General features: G+C 40.9%; 1 protein-coding gene across 2 annotated transcripts in view; it reads left to right on the plus strand.

Moving 5' to 3' along the window:
* fer1l4 (fer-1 like family member 4) overlaps nt 1-19,229 on the plus strand; it is a 106,828-nt gene that overhangs the window by 21,241 nt on the left and 66,358 nt on the right. For both annotated transcript variants that reach the window (XM_020484052.2, XM_031824689.1), the window contains exons 14-22: nt 1,600-1,786; nt 8,743-9,015; nt 9,205-9,308; nt 9,466-9,574; nt 9,850-10,042; nt 10,171-10,291; nt 10,405-10,505; nt 12,211-12,298; nt 12,598-12,714. In XM_020484052.2, the coding sequence (XP_020339641.2) occupies nt 1,600-1,786; nt 8,743-9,015; nt 9,205-9,308; nt 9,466-9,574; nt 9,850-10,042; nt 10,171-10,291; nt 10,405-10,505; nt 12,211-12,298; nt 12,598-12,714 (1,293 nt within the window). The remainder of the gene's footprint in view (nt 1-1,599; nt 1,787-8,742; nt 9,016-9,204; nt 9,309-9,465; nt 9,575-9,849; nt 10,043-10,170; nt 10,292-10,404; nt 10,506-12,210; nt 12,299-12,597; nt 12,715-19,229) is intronic.

Consider the following 19,229-nt stretch of genomic DNA (forward strand, 5'->3'; position numbering starts at 1 on the left):
GTTAGGGAAATTGCGTACATAATAGTGTCATCTGCATATCGATTAAATTACATTTCGATTGACCAATAGCATTTTTCTAAAAAATGAAACGAAGAAGTCCTAGTTTCAACCCCATGAAACACCTTTACGTACTTCAAGAAATTCGGACTTAAAGGAAAATTCCACCCAAAACGATCTTTTGGTATTTGTTTCATTAGTTAATTGTTGACATAGTCCCGAAATGTTTTGCTTGTCAGCAATCAAGTTTTCAAAAGAAATAGAAAAATATTGTTTTTTGGGTGGAGTTTTCCTTTAACCCCATCAATCACGATGGCGTGAGTTCGGTCACTAAGATAATCATGAAAACATGAACAGGCGTCAGAGCTCAGGCCTATCGAGGACAAGTTATTTAATAAAATGTTCAATAGTATCAAAAGATTTTGACAGGTCCACAAACAAAGCAGCACATTTAATTTTAGTGTCTAAAGCATTGACAAGATTATTAGAAACTAAAGTGATTGCTGTAATAGTGCTATGCCTAATACCTAAACCATGATTGGTTTACAGTCAAAATACATTTCTCAGATAGAAAAGAGAAAAGTTGTTAATTTACCAAGGATTCAAGAATCTTAGTTAGACAACGAAACCTTGAAATGGGGCTATAATTAGGGCCCTGAGTGGCGCAGCAGTCTAAGGCACTGCATCTCCATGCTAGAGGCGTCACTATAGATCCTGGTTCAATTCCAGGTTGTATCACAACCGGACATGATTGGGAGTCCCATAGGGCTGCGCACAATTGGCCCAGCGTCGTCCGGATTAGCGTTTGGCCGGGGTAGGCTTTCATTGTAAATAAGAATGTGTTCTTAACTGGGCTGCCTAATTAAACATAATGGAGTCTCAGCACAAGAGCTGATATTCCATACTTTTGGAATATTTCCTGATAACAATGTTCAATAAAAAATGTTGGTTATTGAGCCAACATTGATGGGTGTTGCACACTTAACCAGACCAGGATCCAATTTGTCAATAGTAAGTGCTACACATGAACGAGGGACACTACAGTGTGTAAGTACAGCAGTATTATATAGTAAATTGTAATATTTTTTAATATGGGATGTCTCTTCCTTATTTGAGTTCATCTCACCTCTACCCGCCTGGTCTCACACAAGCCATCTATGTCCTCCCTGTGATATGCTTGTGTTTCTATGCCTCAACTCCCAACAACACTCACTCTTACAATACACCCACTATTTGTTTACTGGGTTGTGGTCCCTTTATTTGTACAGTACACTCTGTCTTTCCTGGTAAGGTAATGGCAAACACACCACTGTTTCCAAACAAATGGAGTGTGTCACTGTGGCTGCCTTGTCACCTCATTCACATCACGGCACAACCCTATATTTCCTTTACTGCATTCCTTCTCTTGATGTACTGTAAGACTAGGGATAGGATTACAATAGCAATTAACCGCTCTCCGGCTTTTGGGAGTTTGTTGAATCAAATAATTAACCTCTATCTAAAATGAAATTAGCCTGATTTTTATAATTTAATTGTAAGACCTACAGTATGTGAATTTATCAATGGACTGCTTCAATTGAGAAATACTGCTTTTTATTAAAGGGTGAGACGTCAGTGGAGTCCAACACCAACACTCCTGAGTGGAATGAGCAGATCTCTTTCATCGAGCAGTTTCCTCCCCTTGCCCGGCGAATCAAAGTGCAGATCCTGGATGATGCCAACATTGGCGATGTGGCAGTGGGGACACACTTTCTTGACATGCAGCAAATCTCCAACCCCAACAGAAATGGTAGCGTCTGCAGCAGAAGACCTAAACTCTCCCTTTAGCAAACTACTATCGACATAGCTTCTGACCACAAGTTGGATCCTGACCACAACTAGGATCTTGATGGGACTTTGGGCTTAGATGGATCCTAGTTGCGTGAGGTTCCAGTGCCTGCCGTCCTAAATCAATACAGGCCTAAAGTGTGAACGGTTTCATCCCCCCAAAAATCCCTTCAACAAAGGCATATCCATAATCTCTAGGAACAATACTTACCACCAGGCAGTTTTAAGTTGTCAAGGCTTGAAAATCAGTTCAGTTCGCTACCCAAAGCAGATCAAACCAGACACATCTGGTTTCAAGTGGCCAAGTCACGTCATGTGATCTGCTACTGCAGTTAGTGGACGCAATGGGAATTAGACATGAGATCTGATTACATCAGTGAAGAGGTTACGACTTTAGCTTTTCTTCTATGTACTGTAATTCCTGTAATACGAAAAATGAAGGCATGGAAAGTTGTACAACCCCTACACCTATGGGAACCGTGCATGTTTAGAGCGCCACCATTAGTTAAAACATGTAACTTTTTTCCCTCTTAAAAAATCTACAATCCTTTTAGAATGATGATTTACCCTTTGCTAAGCCGCGCCCTAGAATTTGAGGCAACCAATCAACTGTTGTTGAGTCCGACACCTTGGACAAGCTTACATTTTAAACGCATGGAAGCCATTGAGGGCATTGCAAAAATTGATACATTTTCATCCAAAAACGAATGGTTTAAATGGCTAAATAATTAAACAGTGCACCAGGGGTACATGCTATTGGGATTCCTGAAATACAGAGCCTGTTGATGGAATATCTTTTAGAATCCGAAATGATACTTTTGTTACATTGTTTGCTAGCTCAGCTGGTTAGCTAGCTCTCAGTCTTATTGACCACCCAATGTTGCTAACACTAGCTAGCTAGCCAGTTAATATAACTTATTTAAAAAATATATGTATATTAGCTAAGTTATTCATGTTATGAATACAACTCTTATCTGCTTTCGACATTAGGATACGATTTGAGAGTCCCAGTTAGCTCCAAAAGTGGTTAGTAACAGTGCTGACAGTGCATTCAGAGCCATCCAGTGGCTAGCCACACTACAACCTTCAATTAAAGTCCTTCATTTAAAATCCACGCATACATCAATCTAAGTAACATTTTAAAAATCCCAATCAAAATCCGTCAGTTTAAGCTATAGATGTCAGGGTTTTTCCATTGGCTCAGGTGGCTGAGCTATAGCAGTGATTGTCAGACCATGAGACATCCCGAAAATCGGTCTTCTCACGAAAATGTCCTTAACATCCGAAAGGTTTTGACTCTACGAACCACACAAGTGTCACAAGACTCATCTGAAGGTAACACATACAAAGGAATGAAAGTATGGAGGTAAATATGAGGTTAAATATGTTTCCAAAAAAGCTAAAATATTACCTGAACTTTCTTAGATCTCCTAGATATAGAACACTTCAAAACCTTATTTCGTATTATTTTATGTTTCTATGGGCCATAGTAGTAAAGAGACAAATTCAATATTTTATCAAATATTTTTGTTTAATACCTAAAGGGGTCCTAAAATTCTAAATCAAATAGCTAAATGATCCATGGTATGACCAACTTTAAAACAATTCCATACTGTATGTTAGCTTAGTACCCCACCCCTCCTCCAACGGCTTATACTTTTAGTGGTTTTAACCAGGATCCCATGAAGCAATTGTAATGACAGTCCACCACAACATATCCGAGAGTCTCCTGATTATCCAAGAGTCTCCTGAAGGGGTAGTGTTTAATTTAATTGTGTATTAAAAACACAGTTTGAGATCAATGGGATTTTGCCAGTGGTTCGTATGGGGATATGGGCTTCCCGGGATAATGTTGACCGAGGTTGCAACAGTAACCAAGGTGGCCGGGCCTTAGAGAATGGTACATATTGTATAAATTACAATTCGTAACATATTGTTCCAATTGAAATTCGTAATATATCGTACAAATTGTAATTCATAACATGTCATATGAAATGGTTGATGGACAATGAATACATTGTATTTAAGTCAGACATTCCAACCTGTCTCTTTATGTCCTAGATTTACTTTTACTATGTTACATTTACCCCTGAGTCCAGGTTGGTATTTCAGTCAGACATTTCAACCTGTCTCATTATGAAAATATATACAGTACCAGTAAAAAGTTTAGACACACCTACTCATCCCAGGATTCTTTTTTATTATTCTTTTTACTATTTTCTACATTGTAGAATAATAGTGAAGACATCAAAACTATGAAATAACACATATGGAATCATGTAGTAACAAAAAAAGTGTTAAACAAATCAACATATATTTTATATTTGAGATTCTTCAAAGTAGCCACCCTTTGCCTTAATGACAGCTTTGCACACTCTTGGCATTCTCTCAACCAGCTTCATGAGGAATGCTTTTCCAACAGTCTTGAAGGATTTCCCACATATGCTGAGCACTTGTTTGCTGCTTTTCGTTCACTCTGCAGTCCAACTCATCCCAAATCATCTCAATTGGGTTGAGGTCGGATGATTGTGAAGGCCAGGTCATCTGATGCAGCCCTCCATCATTCTACTTCTTGGTCAAATAGCCCGTACACAGCGCGGCGGTGGGTTGGGTCAGTGTCCTGTTGAAAAAACAACAACAAATGAAAGTCCGACTAAGAGCAAACCAGATGGGATGGCGTATCGCTACAGAATGATGTTGTAGCCATGCTGGTTAAGTGTGCCTTGAATTGTAAACAAATCACACAGTGTCATCAGCAAAGCACCCCCAAACCATCACACCTCCTCCTCCATGCCTCACTGTGCGAAATACACATTCGGAGATCATCTGTTCATCTACTCTGCGTCTCACAAAGACGCGGCGGTTGGAACCAAAATCCTCATAATTTAGAATCATCAGACCAAAGGACAGATTTCCACCGGTCTAATGTCCATTGCTCTTGTTTCTTGGCCCAAGCAAGTCTCTTCTTCTTATTGGTGTCCTTTATTAGTTGTTTCTTTGCAGCAATTCGACCATGAAGGCCTGCTTCACGCAATCTCTGAACAGTTGATGTTAAGATGTGTCTGTTACTTGAACTCTGTGAAGCATTTATTTTGACTGCAGTCGGAGGTGCAGTGAACTTATCCTCTGCAGCAGAGGTAACTCTGGGTCTTCCCAGAGCCAGTTTCTTCATAGCGCTTTGTTTTTTTTTAAACTGCACAAAGTTCTTGAAATTATCCGTATTGACTGAACTTTATGTGTTAAAGTAATGATGGACTGTCGTTTCTCTTTGGTTATTTGAGCTGTTCTTGCCATAATATGGACTTGGTCTTTAACCAAATAGGACTATCATCTGTATACCACCAACCTTGTCACAACACAACTGATTGGCTCAAATGCACGAAGAAGGAAAGAAATTCCACAAATTAACTTTTAACAAGTCACACCTGTTCATTGAAATGCATTCCAAGTGACTACCTCATGAAGCTGGTTGAGAGAATGCCAAGAGTGTGCAAAGCTGTCATCAAATCAAAGGGTGGCTACTTTGACGAATCTCAAATATAAAATATATTTTGATTTGTTTAACACTTTTTTTGTTACTACATGATTCCATATGTGTTATTCCATAGTTTACTATGTTACCTAACCCTGAGTCCAGGTTGAAATTCCAGCAAAATTTGGAGAGGACAGTTAGCTGTCCTAACTTCCTACAAAAAGTGTACTTCTGACTAAGAGCTACCAAAGTAAGTACATTTTAGACTGAAAGACAAGTCAATTTTGTCAAACTTGTGAGGCTCTCCATGCTCATTAGTTGCTCATTCAACATATTTGCTGCTACTTTGCTCAATTTTGAACGTCTCCATTCCTAACTGTTACATTCCCTGAGACCAACCAGAAATATTTCCTTGGCTAAATATTCCCAGATTTTCATAAAACAGCCACACGTGGTCTCTCGTTTCTGTATCACCACATTTTGCGCAAGGCAAAATAGTAGTACCTGGTGCTCATCAATTAGCTTGTTTGGTGCAGTAGGAGCAGGGGTGTAGTGCTGCAGGGGTGTAATGCTGCTGGAGCGCACTGCATCCTCACAATGGTGCTCATTTAGTAAAGTTAGATCATGATTGGTATGCAGATGTAGTTTGGATGTTTCACAGCAAAACGTGAAGAATTATCATTTTGAAATTTGGTATGCCTTATTTGGGGTTTGAGGGTGTCTATTATTTAAAAAAAATATTTACTATGTTTGGGCATAGGCAGACGTTGCAATATATGTCTGCATTTTATGCATCTTCCAAAGGGGGGAGTGCTGCGTCTGAAAATGATTCATGTTGGATACACTGGACAACGAATGTCCCACAATATCATCCTGCTGTCCCCCATTTTGGTATTTTAAATGTGGTCACCCTAAATTAGTGAGATATTTTATTTAAAACCTAGACTTTCAAATATTTTATTCCCCAACATAGGGACAAAATAACATTATTATTATTTTTTTAACTAAAATGTTTTTTAAAATAAATGCTTTTCTTTGCCTGCTGTTGCTCTGGCTCTGTAATAGTCAAGTTGTGGGTGACACTTGTATCAGAATCCCACAGTTCTTACCTTTCTAACAGCACTAAGCATGTTTTGATACAACTTATATCATCTAAATGTATCTAATGAGTCAGAGTTTAACATGTTGCCTGGTGGTAAGTATTGTTCTTGGAGATTATGAATATGCCTTTGTTGACAGGAAAGGTTTATGGGGTGAAACGGTATACTTTAGGTCTGTATTGATTTCAGACGCCAGGCACTGGAGCCTCGCACATACTATGATACATCTAAGCCCAATGTCTTGTCAACATCCATGTTGCGGTCCAAAGCTACTATCGACAGAATGATACAGGTTTTTCTTGGGGGAAAAATATAGGAATTGTCTTAAGTAATACCTTATAATAACTTCTTTATAATGCACATTTATATTGTATTATGCATAATGCTATGCATGCACAACACGGTTGTTTATAACTGGTGATAAAGATGTATCATCAGGGTTGGAAATGGGAAAAAAATACTCTGGGAACCAATTCTTACGCATCAAAATTATTTCACTAATTGAATTCAATGTAAAATGGCCATTTATTTTTGCATGACAAAAGGATTTCCCAGGGTTCTCCCTGGGATTTCACTCCAGGAACCCTGGTCCCCCCCATTTCCACCCATGTACAGTGGGGCAAAAAAGTATTTAGTCAGCCACCAATTGTGCAAGTTCTCCCACTTAAAAAGATGAGAGAGGCCTGTAATTTTCATCATAGGTACACTTCAACTATGACAGACATAATGAGAAAAAAAATCCAGAAAATCACATTGTAGGATTTTTTATGAATTTATTTGCAAATTATGGTGGAAAATAAATATTTGGTCACCTACAAACAAGCAAGATTTCTGACTCTCACAGACCTGTAACTTCTTCTTTAAGAGGCTCCTCTGTCCTCCACTTGTTACCTGTATTAATGGCACCTGTTTGAACTTGTTATCAGTATAAAAGACACCTGTCCACAACCTCAAATAGTCACACTCCAAACTCCACTATGGCCAAGACCAAAGAGCTGTCAAAGGACACCAGAAACAAAATTGTAGACCTGCACCAGGCTGGGAAGACTGAATCTGCAATAGGTAAGCAGCTTGGTTTGAAGAAATCAACTGTGGGAGCAATTATTAGGAAATGGAAGACATACAAGACCACTGATAATCTCCCTCGATCTGGGGCTCTACGCAAGATCTCACCCCGTGGGGTCAACATGATCACAAGAACGGTGAGCAAAAATCCCAGAACCACACGGGGGGACCTAGTGAATGACCTGCAGAGAGCTGGGACCAAAGTAACAAAGCCTACCATCAGAAACACACTACGCCGCCAGGGACTCAAATCCTGCAGTGCCAGACGTGTCCCCCTGCTTAAGCCAGTACATGTCCAGGCCCGTCTGAAGTTTGCTAGAGAGCATTTGGATGATTCAGAAGAAGATTGGTAGAATGTCATATGGTCAGATGAAACCAAAATATAACTTTTTGGTAAAAACTCAACTCGTCGTGTTTGGAGGACAAAGAATGCTGAGTTGCATCCAAAGAACACCATACCTACTGTGAAGCATGGGGGTAGAGCAGATCTTGTTTCTGATGTCCTTTGACAGCTCTTTGGTCTTGGCCATAGTGGAGTTTGGAGTGTGACTATTTGAGGTTGTGGACAGGTGTCTTTTATACTGATAACAAGTTCAAACAGGTGCCATTAATACAGGTAACAAGTGGAGGACAGAGGAGCCTCTTAAAGAAGAAGTTACAGGTCTGTGAGAGTCAGAAATCTTGCTTGTTTGTAGGTGACCAAATACTTATGTTCCACCATAATTTGCAAATAAATTCATTAAAAATCCTACAATGTGATTTTCTGGATTTCTTTCCCTCATTTTGTCTGTCATAGTTGAAGTGTACCTATGATGAAAATTGCAGTTCTCTCTCATCTTTTTAAGTGGGAGAACTTGCACAATTGGTGGCTGACTAAATACGTTTTTGTCCTACTGTATAATACAATGTGTACTGTCATAATGCCTTGTAAAAATTATTATCAAGGGATACATTCACATTCTACCCTCTTCGTCAACAAATATGTATCACAATGTTAATTAGGCAACATTTTGCCCGTTCATAATGCTGTATGATATAATTACATTACGGTATTATTATGCTGTGTATTATATTGCATTATGCATAGCTCATAACATTAATGCACTTATAATGCATTATGGAGATGGTATTTGTAGGAGGTGTTACCGTCTTTAGTCCTGTCTATTACAAATTTGATGTAAACATCCATCTGTCAATTATACTGTATCTCTCAGTAATGACATTATCCTTCCCCTCTCTCTGGTGTGGTCTCCCTGGGTTCATCCTTTCCATCCTCTCCAGGGTTCAACCCCACCTTTGGCCCGTCCTGGATCAACCTGTACGGCTCCCCCCAGAACTCTGCCCTGGGCGACATCCACCAGGTTCTGAACGAAGGTCTGAGCGAGGGCATCTTCTACCGGGGCCGCATGCTACTGTCCCTCAGCGTGGAGGTTTACTCCTCCCCCAACAATGCTGCCGTGGAGAACAGCAAGGCCACAGCCGGTGCCAGGAGCGCCCTTGGCAAGCTCTCCCTCAAGAAGAAGAGCCGGAAGTCCAAGGAAAAGAAGCAAGAAGGTAGCAAACAGTTATTGTACAAGTTACAATGGTTGTTGTATTTTGGATTGCAGTGTAGTATGTTGTTAGTTGATCTGTGCGATGTTGTTTTATGGTATAGTGCAGTGCCATCAGTTAAAGGCTAAGTATAGGAAGGGATAGGTTGTTCTGCGAGCTTTGGTGATTTGTTGTTGTTGGTGTGATGTGTAGCAGCACCAGGCCCTAGTGGGCCTACAGAGGAGTCTGAGGAAGCAGGTACAGAGGTACCCGGGGCTGTGACTGTGGAGGTGGAGGAGATTCATCCCTTGCCTGAGGTCAGCACCGCCTACATCTCCCAGAAACTTGAACACGATAATAAACCCACGCTGACATACCATTTGCTGCATTATTACTGCCTGATTGTTTAAGTTTGAGTATTTAAAACCCCTCTTCTTGTGTTCTTGTTACAACTTGTCTTATTTTGTCTTACAGAATTTCTTAGGAGAAAAGGATGAATTTTTGCTATTCGCATCCCTCTTTGAAGTGACCATGATTGATCCCATCATTGGAAGCAAGCCAGTGACCTTTGAGTTGTCCATTGGTAATACTGTGACATTTTGCCCACTTTTTCAAGATAAGAAACTAGACATTGCTGGGATTAGTGCCAAGTTAATTAGGAATCATCTAACTATAACCTATGTAATGAAATACATTACTGAAATCTGCCCCTGGTGGTACAGTTACATCCACCTTGAAGTGTTGCAATACAGGTTAACTTTTCAGTGCCCATAATTGTTTTTCTATCAAACATGGATTTTGTCAAGGTCTTTTCACTGAGATATATTCTGTGTGTTGTGTATTTTTGGATGTGAACAGGGAACTACGGTAAGGCAGCAGAGGTGGTAGTGAATCCAAAAAAGAGTCAGAGCAGAGAGGATCTAAGCAGTGAGAGACAGTCTCTGTTGGAATCATCAGAAGATGAACTGGAGAGGGAGGATATTCCAATCCCTGGGTCACAGGACAGTTCTATCACTGCTCCAAGAAGACCACAGTTTACTGAGTATGACAGGTAACTCAAAGTCTTATTCATCTGATCAATTATCAACAGACAAACTAACAATGGATGCACCCCAGCCAATCTTCCAGATAGATACCAGGGCAGTGTAAATCTTTTATTTTTATTTTTTACATTTACAGATCATTTAGCTGTGTCCCAATGACATATGAGAAGCCTTGTATGTTTCTGTGGACCCATTTTGAGGACCACTGCTTCCGTTACCACAATGTCAACTGGCTGCACAAGATGGCTGATAGGCTGGTAAGTGCTCAGATCTAAATACTGTAACCTGTGCTTAACTTGTGACCTGATCTCCATTGGTTCCCTGGAAGCCGCAAAGATACTGATGTTGAGGGCTGTTCCCTCTTCATTAGGAATATGGCATTGATGAGGTGGAGAAACTTCTAAAGAGACCAAGGAGCAATGCCAAGGAGCGCTTAGGGGAGGTGCTTTTGGAGTTTGTCACGAGTTGCAAGTGAGTTGCTACAATACCATCTCAGCATTTGGAAACATCAAGTGGACAACCTGTAGCCTTTTAGTCAATTGCTTACAGTAGGTTACCATGATGCTTTTAAATGTTTATTGTCGTGTCTTTACTATCATTAAACTGAAGACATAGTTTTCATCGAAGATTCTCTGTAATTAGTATTACGCGATCAACTGATTAATCATGTAAATGTAATTAACTCAGTTGGGGCACCAAGGAAAAATATTCAGATTACAAAGTTATAATTTCCTAAAATAACTTTTCAGATATTTTATCTGATCAATTAGTCTTTGAATTAATTCATTATTTACTTTACCTCACGTTAGTCTCATTCCAAACATCGTAAATCTGCACGAACCCAGTCTTCACTATGAGTCATCCATACATCAATTGTCTTAAATCATTTATGTATTACTAACTAAGTAATTCACAGAAATGCATAAGCAAACAGTAAACATGGTTACATTAAATGATAGGAGAATGTGCCCTAGTGGGCTAAACCGGCATGGCGGCTTGTTAGACAAAAGGAGAAGTGGGGGTCGACTAAGAAGTCACTACAGAGTTATAATTATAACAATTGAAATGCTAATCCTTTGCACATGAACGCTCACTCATTCGGGAACAATTGCAATCAATATATATATTTACGCTCAGTGTGTCGTCTTGACAGCTGGTGAAAAGTTTGTTTCTTTTGTAGAATTGTCCGTCTCTCCCCCCTCTCTCTCGGTTGTGGTTAGAGGGGATAGTTCAGAGTGACATTCATTCGTGTCGTTATAGAATGAATGTTTTGGTGGTTGTCGTTCTTCGCGTTCAATGATACCGAATTCCTAGCTGCAGACTAGTAATTAATATCAAAGACTTGTTCTTATTCTGTCGGTATCGATAGTCTAAGAGTTTAACCACGTGGTACGGTTAAAATATTCAGCAATGGCCTACAACCTTTGTCTCCTCCTAATGGAGAAAAGCATGGTCTGCAACCTTTAGCCATCTCGTAATTGAGGTAAGCTCGGTCTGCTGATCGAAAACCCGAGTGGGGGTTTTATTCGGAAGGCAGAAAAGGGCTGTCCCAGGACGCCTGACCCTAACTGGGCTCAGGGGCGGTCCTCTGATTTAGTTAACTCCAATCCCCTTTTTCCTTCATTAAACAGTCCAAAATCACATTACACAATTTTACAAACAGTATCATACTCACTCATTCATCTCATACAACAATTAGATCTAAACCTCATATCTGAGGCTATTATATAAACAGCGTTATGGTAATGTGGCCACACCGTCTCCAATGAGCTTCCCCAAGTTGTGACAAATGGACCAGTTCGTAGCTGGATTCTTAACCAAACTTTTATATATATTTTTTAAATACTTTTTTGAAATTTGTTCGTACCTCAAGTTCTGTGAGGTGGAAGGAATTCCTTTGTTCTCCACGAAAATCTACTCTCTCTATACTGTGTGTCCATGAGGAGATCCTCAGGAATTTACGACGTCTCTCTGACCACAACAACCTAGTTGACATTATCAATCATACCCAGCTGACAATTGGCACATTCATCCCCCCTCCTCTCCCCTGTAACTATTCCCCAGGTCGTTGCTTTATATGAGAATGTGTTCTCAGTCAGCTTACCTGGTAAAATAAGGGTTAAATAAATAAAACAATTTAATAATAAAAATGACCATGTTTCTCTCTGCCCTGAAGGCAGTACAACTCCAACTCAGATAGGAAGACACCAGCGAAGCGCAACAACCTGGACAAGTTCCGCAAGGAGTTTATCAAGAAGAACATTGTGAGTGAGGCTTAAACATGAGCCACTAATCTCATCCGTTATTATCTCAATCCACATTACAAACACAATTCTCACTGATTATATTGATACTATGTTTCTATCCTGTGATATGGTATCTATGAAGAGACACACACAGGTACAGACACATGCATACACACTCTACACACACATACATTGTAATATTGTTGTATGGTGGTATTATACATTTTGTATTGTAGATATGTAGTGGTGTAATAATGTTAAATTATGTACTGTTTATCTTTTCTTTTATGTAAATATATACATATCTCTTTCCCCAGATTGTCCTAGCCAAGCAGTCTCTGCGAGTGAAGCGGAAGGTGACCAGACGTACAGTGAAGGAAAGACTGACAGACGCCAAGAGGATCCTAAAGAGGCTACAACTCCTGACAAAAGAAGTGAGTCGAAGCGAGGACTTTGCAGGGGTGGGATTGGGTCTTTCAATCGAATTCAAACAAATGTATTTATAAAGCACTTTTTACATCAGCAGATGCCACAAAGATGCCACAGCCAGGAGTAATTAGGCCAGATAGTCCTGAGACATGATCCTAATGCTCAGGTCCTCTGGGAGGGGAGAGACAGAGAGAGAAATGGGAGAATTAGGAGCATACTTAAGCTCACACAGGACACCAGATAAGGCAGAGGACAATTTCACCAAATAGGACAGACTGACACTAGCCCACTGGCACATAGACTATTGCAGCATATATACTGGAGGCTGAGACACAGGGGGGTCTGTGGACACTGAGTTTGATGATACCCCCCGATAGGGCCATCCAGACAGGATATAACCCCACCCACTTTGACAAAGCACAGCCTCCACACCACTAAAAGGATATCAACAGACCACCAACTTACTTCCCTGAGACAACCCTGAGTATAGCCCACGAAGATCTCCTCCACCGCACTAGCCCAAGGGGGCACAAAACCGGACAGGAAGATCACATTAGTGACTCAACCCACTCAAGTAGAGTATAGTGAAGAAAACCTGGCGTGATGTATCCTTCCTAGGGACGGCTGGAAGAGCACTAGTAAGCCAGTGACTCAGCCACCTTAATAGGTTCAGAGGCAGAAAATCCCAGTGGAGAGGGGAGACGGCCAGGCAGAGACAGCAAGGGTGGTTCGTCATTTGCCATTCACCTTCGCACCCCTGGACCAGACTACACTCAATCATAGGACCTACTGAAGAGATAAGTCTTCGGTAAAGACTTAAAGGTCAAGACCGAGTCTACGTATCTCACCTGGTTAGGTAGACCATTCCATAAAAATGTAGTTCTACAGGAGAAAGCCCTGCCTCCAGCTGTTTGCTTAGAAATTTGAGGGACAATAAGGAGGCATGTGTCTTGTGATCATAGTTTATGGGTCGGTATGTACGGCAGGACCAAATCGAAGAGAGACACTGCATGACCAAAGGTATGTGGACACCTGCTCGTCGAACATCTCATTCCAAAATCATGGGTATTAATAAAGAGTTGGTGCCCCCTTTGGTGCTATAATTGTCTCCACTCTTCTGGGATGGCTTTCCACTAGATGTTGGAACATTGCTGCGGGGACTTGCTGCCATTCAGCCACAAGAATGTTAGTGAGGTCGGGCACTGATGTTCGGCGATTAGACCTAGCTCGCAGTCGGTGTACCAATTCATCCCAAAGGTGTTCGATGGAGTTGAGGTCAGGCCTCTGTGCAGGCCAGTCAAGTTCTTCCACACAGATTTCAACAAACAATTTCGGTATGGACCTTGCTTTGTTCACAGGGACATTGTCATGCTGAAACAGAGAAGGGCCTTCCCCAAACTATTCCCACAAAGTTGGAAGCACAGACTCATCTAGAATGTCATTGTATGCTGTAGTGATTTCCCTTCACTGGAACTAAGGGGCCTAGCCCAAACCATGAAAAACAGACCCAGACCATTATTCCTATTCCACCAAACTTTATAGTTGGCTCTATGAATTTGGGCAGGTAGCGTTCTCCTGGCATCCGCCAAATCCAGATTCATCAGTCGGACTGCCAGATGGTGAAGCGTGATTCATCACTTCAGAGAACGTGTTTCCAATAGCGGCGAGCTTTACATCACTCCACATAATTTTGTATTTACACTACCGGTCATTTAGATCCACAATATGTATTCCATGGGACAACATGGATCCAGGGTTTGAATGTGGCTATGCGTAGGTTTGGAGACAGTGGGTTTTGTCCGATGATGATGGCTCCAATAGCTTTTTGGAGTGGGTCTGTGGACTTTTTCATGTGAATATTGTAGGCCTCAAAATGATCTGCCATGACTACGAAGTCCAAAAGGAATTCAGGGAACTCAGTGAGGAATGCTGTATATGGCCTAGTAGGCTGCATAGATTCCATGAATAGAAACTCAAAAGACAAAAATGCAGTCATTGTTTTTTCTCATAAAGGCAGCAGCTACTCTTCCTGAGGTCCAGCAAAATGAAGGCACTTTATACAATTTTAAAAACATTACAATACATTCACGGATTTCACAACACAATGTGTGCCCTCAGGCCCCTACTCCACTAATACCATCACATATCTACAGTACTAAGTGTGTGTGTGTGTGTGTGTGTGTGTGTGTGTGTGTGTGTGTGTGTGTGTGTGTGTGTGTGTGTGTGTGTGTGTGTGTGTGTGTGTGTGTGTGTGTGTGTGTGTGTGTGTGTGTGTGTGTGTGTGTGTGTGTGTGTGTGTGTGTGTGTGTGTGTGTGTGTGTGTGTGCGTGTGTGTGTGTGCGTGTGTGTGTGTGCGTGTGCCAGGGTTTGTGATGCTTCACAGTCCCCACTGTTCCAAAAGGTGTATTTTAAAATGTTTTCTAAATCGAATTTTACTGCTTGCGTCAGTTACTTGATGTGGAATAGAGTTCCATGTAGTCATGGCTCTATGTAGTACTGTGTGCCTCCCATAGTCTGTTCTGGAATTGGGGACTAAAGAGACCTCTTGTGGCATGTCTTGTGGGGTATGCATGGGTGTCCGAGCTGTGTGACAGTAGTTTATACAGACAGCTGGGTGCATTCAACATGTCAATACTTCTTTAAAAATAAGTAGTGATGAAGTCAATCTCTCCTCCACTTTCAGCCAGGAGAGATGGACATGCATATTGTTAATATTAGCTCTCTGTGTACATCCAAGGGCCAGCCGCGCCAATTGCAATTTTCCTAAGTCCTTTTTTGTGGCACCTCACCACACGACTGCACAGTAGTCAAGGTGCAACAAAACTAGGGCCTGTAGGACCTGCCTTGTTGATAGTGTTGTTAAGAAGGCAGAGCATCGCTTTATTATAGACAGACTTTCCCCATCTTAGCTACTACTGCATCAATATGTTTTGACCATGACAGTTTACAATCTAGGGTTACTCCAAGCAGTTTAGTCATGTCAACTTGCTCAATTGTATTCAAGATCCTCAATGGCCTCAATGGCCTGGCTCCCCCTCCACTCAATATTTTTGTTAAACAGAAAACCCAGACATATGGCAGCAGATCCACAAGGTCTGCCATGAGAGGTGACTGTATAGTTCCACTAAGGAAAAGCACCTTTAGTAAATCTGCATTCTCTGTGAGAGCTTCCCATGTCTGGAATACACTGCCATCAGACACACATAACTGCACCACATATCACACTTTCACAAAATGCTTGAAGACATGACTAAAGGTCAATCAGATTTGTGAACATGGTCCCTAGCTGTGTGTTGCCGCTCTCCATGTTGTCTGTTGTCTGTAGCTTGTGAGGTGTGGAAACACTTTGTTGCTTTTATGAATTTTGTCTTGCTGCTTTTTGTTTTATGTTGCTCTGTCTGTATGCTATGTCTTGCTTGTTCTATGTTGCTATTGTCTATATTGTAATTGTTTTTAATAGCCTGCCCAGGGACTGCGGTTGAAAATTAGCCGGCTGGCTAAAACCGGCACTTTTACTGAAATGTTGATTAATGTGCACTTAATGTGCACAGCAAATATGTTGATTTCATTCCTGTGCTGTTTGTAAATACCCTGGTAGGGTGACTGACAACCTGATCCAGGTTGCAGGCACTTGTTACAGCTTGAAGTATTTTCCTGAGTGGACAGCTTGATGATGGCCAGTCTATTTAAAGCACATATAAAATATACTTCTCTGTTGATATCACATACATTATCAAGCATTTCACACATATTATCCAGATACTGACTGTTAGCACTTGGTGGTCTATAGCAGCTTCCCACAAGACTGGGCTTTAGGTGAGGCAGATGAACCTGTAGCCATATTACTTCAACAGTATTTAACATTAGATCGTCTCTAAGCTTTACAGGAATGTGGTTCTGAATATAGACCGCAACACCGCCTCCGTTGGCATTTCTGTCTTTTCGGGTAGATGTTTTAACCATGTATTGCTACCACTGTATCGTCAAAGGTATTATCTACTGTAAGTAAGTTTCAGAGATAGTCAGAATATGAATGGCATCTGTTACAAGCAAGTTATTGACTTCATGGACCTTGTTTCGTAGACTACATATGTTAAAAACCTCTTTGGGCTAGACGTGGCGCTAGCGACCCACCTCGACAACATCTGGTGAAATTGCAGAGCGCGAAATTCAAATGACAGAAATAGTCATATTTAACATTCAACAAGTGTAACTTCTTGTTAATCCAGCCACTGTGTCAGATTTCAAAAAGGCTTTTAGGCGAAAGCACACTATGTGATTATCTGAGGACAGCTTCCAGCACACAAAAGCATTAAAAACATTTTCCAATCAGCCAGGCACGAAAGTCAGTAAAAGCGATAAAATAAATGCCTTACCTTTGAAGATCTTCTTCTGTTGGCACTCCCAAAGGTCCCAGCTACATCACAAATGGTCCTTTTGTTCGATAAAGTCTTTCTTTATATCCCCAAAAATATCCCTAAAGTTTAGCTGGCGCGCTTCATTCAATAATCCACCGGTTTACCTCCTTCAAAATGCATACAAAATGAATCCCAAACGTTACCAATAATCTTCTCCAAACAAGTCAAACAACATTTATAATCAAACCTCAGGTACCCTAATACGTAAATAAATGATCAAATTTAAGACGGAGAATAGTTATTGTCTTTACTGAAGATAAACAACAACGTACTCGCTCTAATCCTCACGCGTGAAAACACTACAGCCAAAATGGGAGCCACCTAGAAAAACTACAAATTCTAGCTCATTTTTCCAACTCTTTCTAAAGACTGTTGACATCTAGTGGAAGCCATAGGAATGGCAATCTGGGAGGTTTTCCCTTCATATTAAAAATGACAGGCATTGGAATCAGTGGTTGGCTGAATTTCTGGATGGTTTGTCCTCTGGTTTTTGTCTACCATATCAGTTCTGTTATACTCACAGACATTATTTCAACAGTTTTAGAAAATTTAGAGTGTTTTCTATCCTATTATATGCATATCCTAGCTCCTGGGCCTGAGTAACAGGCAGTTTACTTTGGGCACGCTTGTCATCCAGACATCAAAATATTGCCCCCTAGCCCAAAGGGCTATTTTTAGCATTTTACTGGGTTGCTTGATTGTTTTTATTGCGTTACTGAGAAGCTTATCAGAGGTAGACTTACTCATGTTATTTATGTTGGAGCTGATAGTGCAGGGTGAGCTGCATAAAGTGGTCTTCCTACTATTGCACACTGCCTCAGTGCTATCAATGTAACTCTGGTTTATATGCTCATGATTACTGCTTACAATAACTGTAGGATAAACAGATGTATTCGGTGCCATTAGGGGTACATAAATTAAATTACTTACATTGTTTTCCAATGCCCCTAAGATCATGTACATTTGATGCAGCATTATGATGACTCATTGTCACAATGGTAGGGATTAACTGAGCTGGTCTTGGATCATTTACCAGTCGTTGTTTTAACGCAGCCTTGAAATGCGTGGACACGAGTCCAGGAGCCAATATGATTTGAATGGACTCCATCATTCCTGGAGAGAATCATCTTTTTCAAAAGTCAAAGTTATCAATTAAAGTGACTCCAGCAGAGCTACAGTAGTCTTTTGGCCAGATGTGTAATGTCAGCAGTCTGCTGAATCTTTCACACCCGCGGCACAACGATGGTACTGGACCATTTGCATTCAAATACATAAAAAAATAAAATAATTTGGAGACTGTTAATGCTAAAATCAGTTCTTTAAATCAAATCAAATCAACGTTTATTTGTCATGTACACTGAATACAACAGTGCATTACAGTGAAATGCTTACTTACAGGCTCTAACCAATAGTGAAAAAAAGGTATTAGGTGAACAATAGGTAAGTAAAGAAATAAAACAACAGTAAAAAGAAAGGCTATATACAGTAACGAGGCTATAAAAGTAGCGAGGCTTTATACAGACACTGGTTGTCAGGCTGATTGAGGTAGTATGTAGTTAAAGTGAAATGGTTAAAGTGACTATGCATATATGATGAACAGAGAGTAGCAGTAGCGTAAAAGAGGGGTTGGTGGGTGGTGGGACACAATTCAGATAGCCCGGTTAGCCAATGTGCGGAAGCAGTGGTTGGTCGGCCCAATTGAGGTAGTATGTACATGAATGTATAGTTAAAGTGACTATGCATATATGATAAACAGAGAGTAGCAGTTGGGTGGGGCACACAATGCAAATTGTGTAGCCAATGGTAGCCATTTGATTACCTGTTCAGGAGTTTTTTTTTCTTTTTTTCGTGGTATCCAATTGTTAGTAGTTACTATCTTGTCTCATCGCTACAACTCCCGTACGGGCTCGGGAGAGACGAAGATCGAAAGCCATGTGTCCTCCGAAACACAACCCAACCAAACCACACTGCTCCTTAACACAGCATGCATCCAACCTGGAAGCCAGCCGCACCAATGTGTTGGAGGAAACACCGTGCACCTGGCGACCTGGTTAGTGTGCACTGCACCCGGCCAGCCACAGGAGTTGCTAGTGAGCGATGAG

This window comes from Oncorhynchus kisutch, linkage group LG5 (assembly GCF_002021735.2).
Source record: "Oncorhynchus kisutch isolate 150728-3 linkage group LG5, Okis_V2, whole genome shotgun sequence".
Lineage (NCBI taxonomy): Eukaryota > Metazoa > Chordata > Actinopteri > Salmoniformes > Salmonidae > Oncorhynchus > Oncorhynchus kisutch.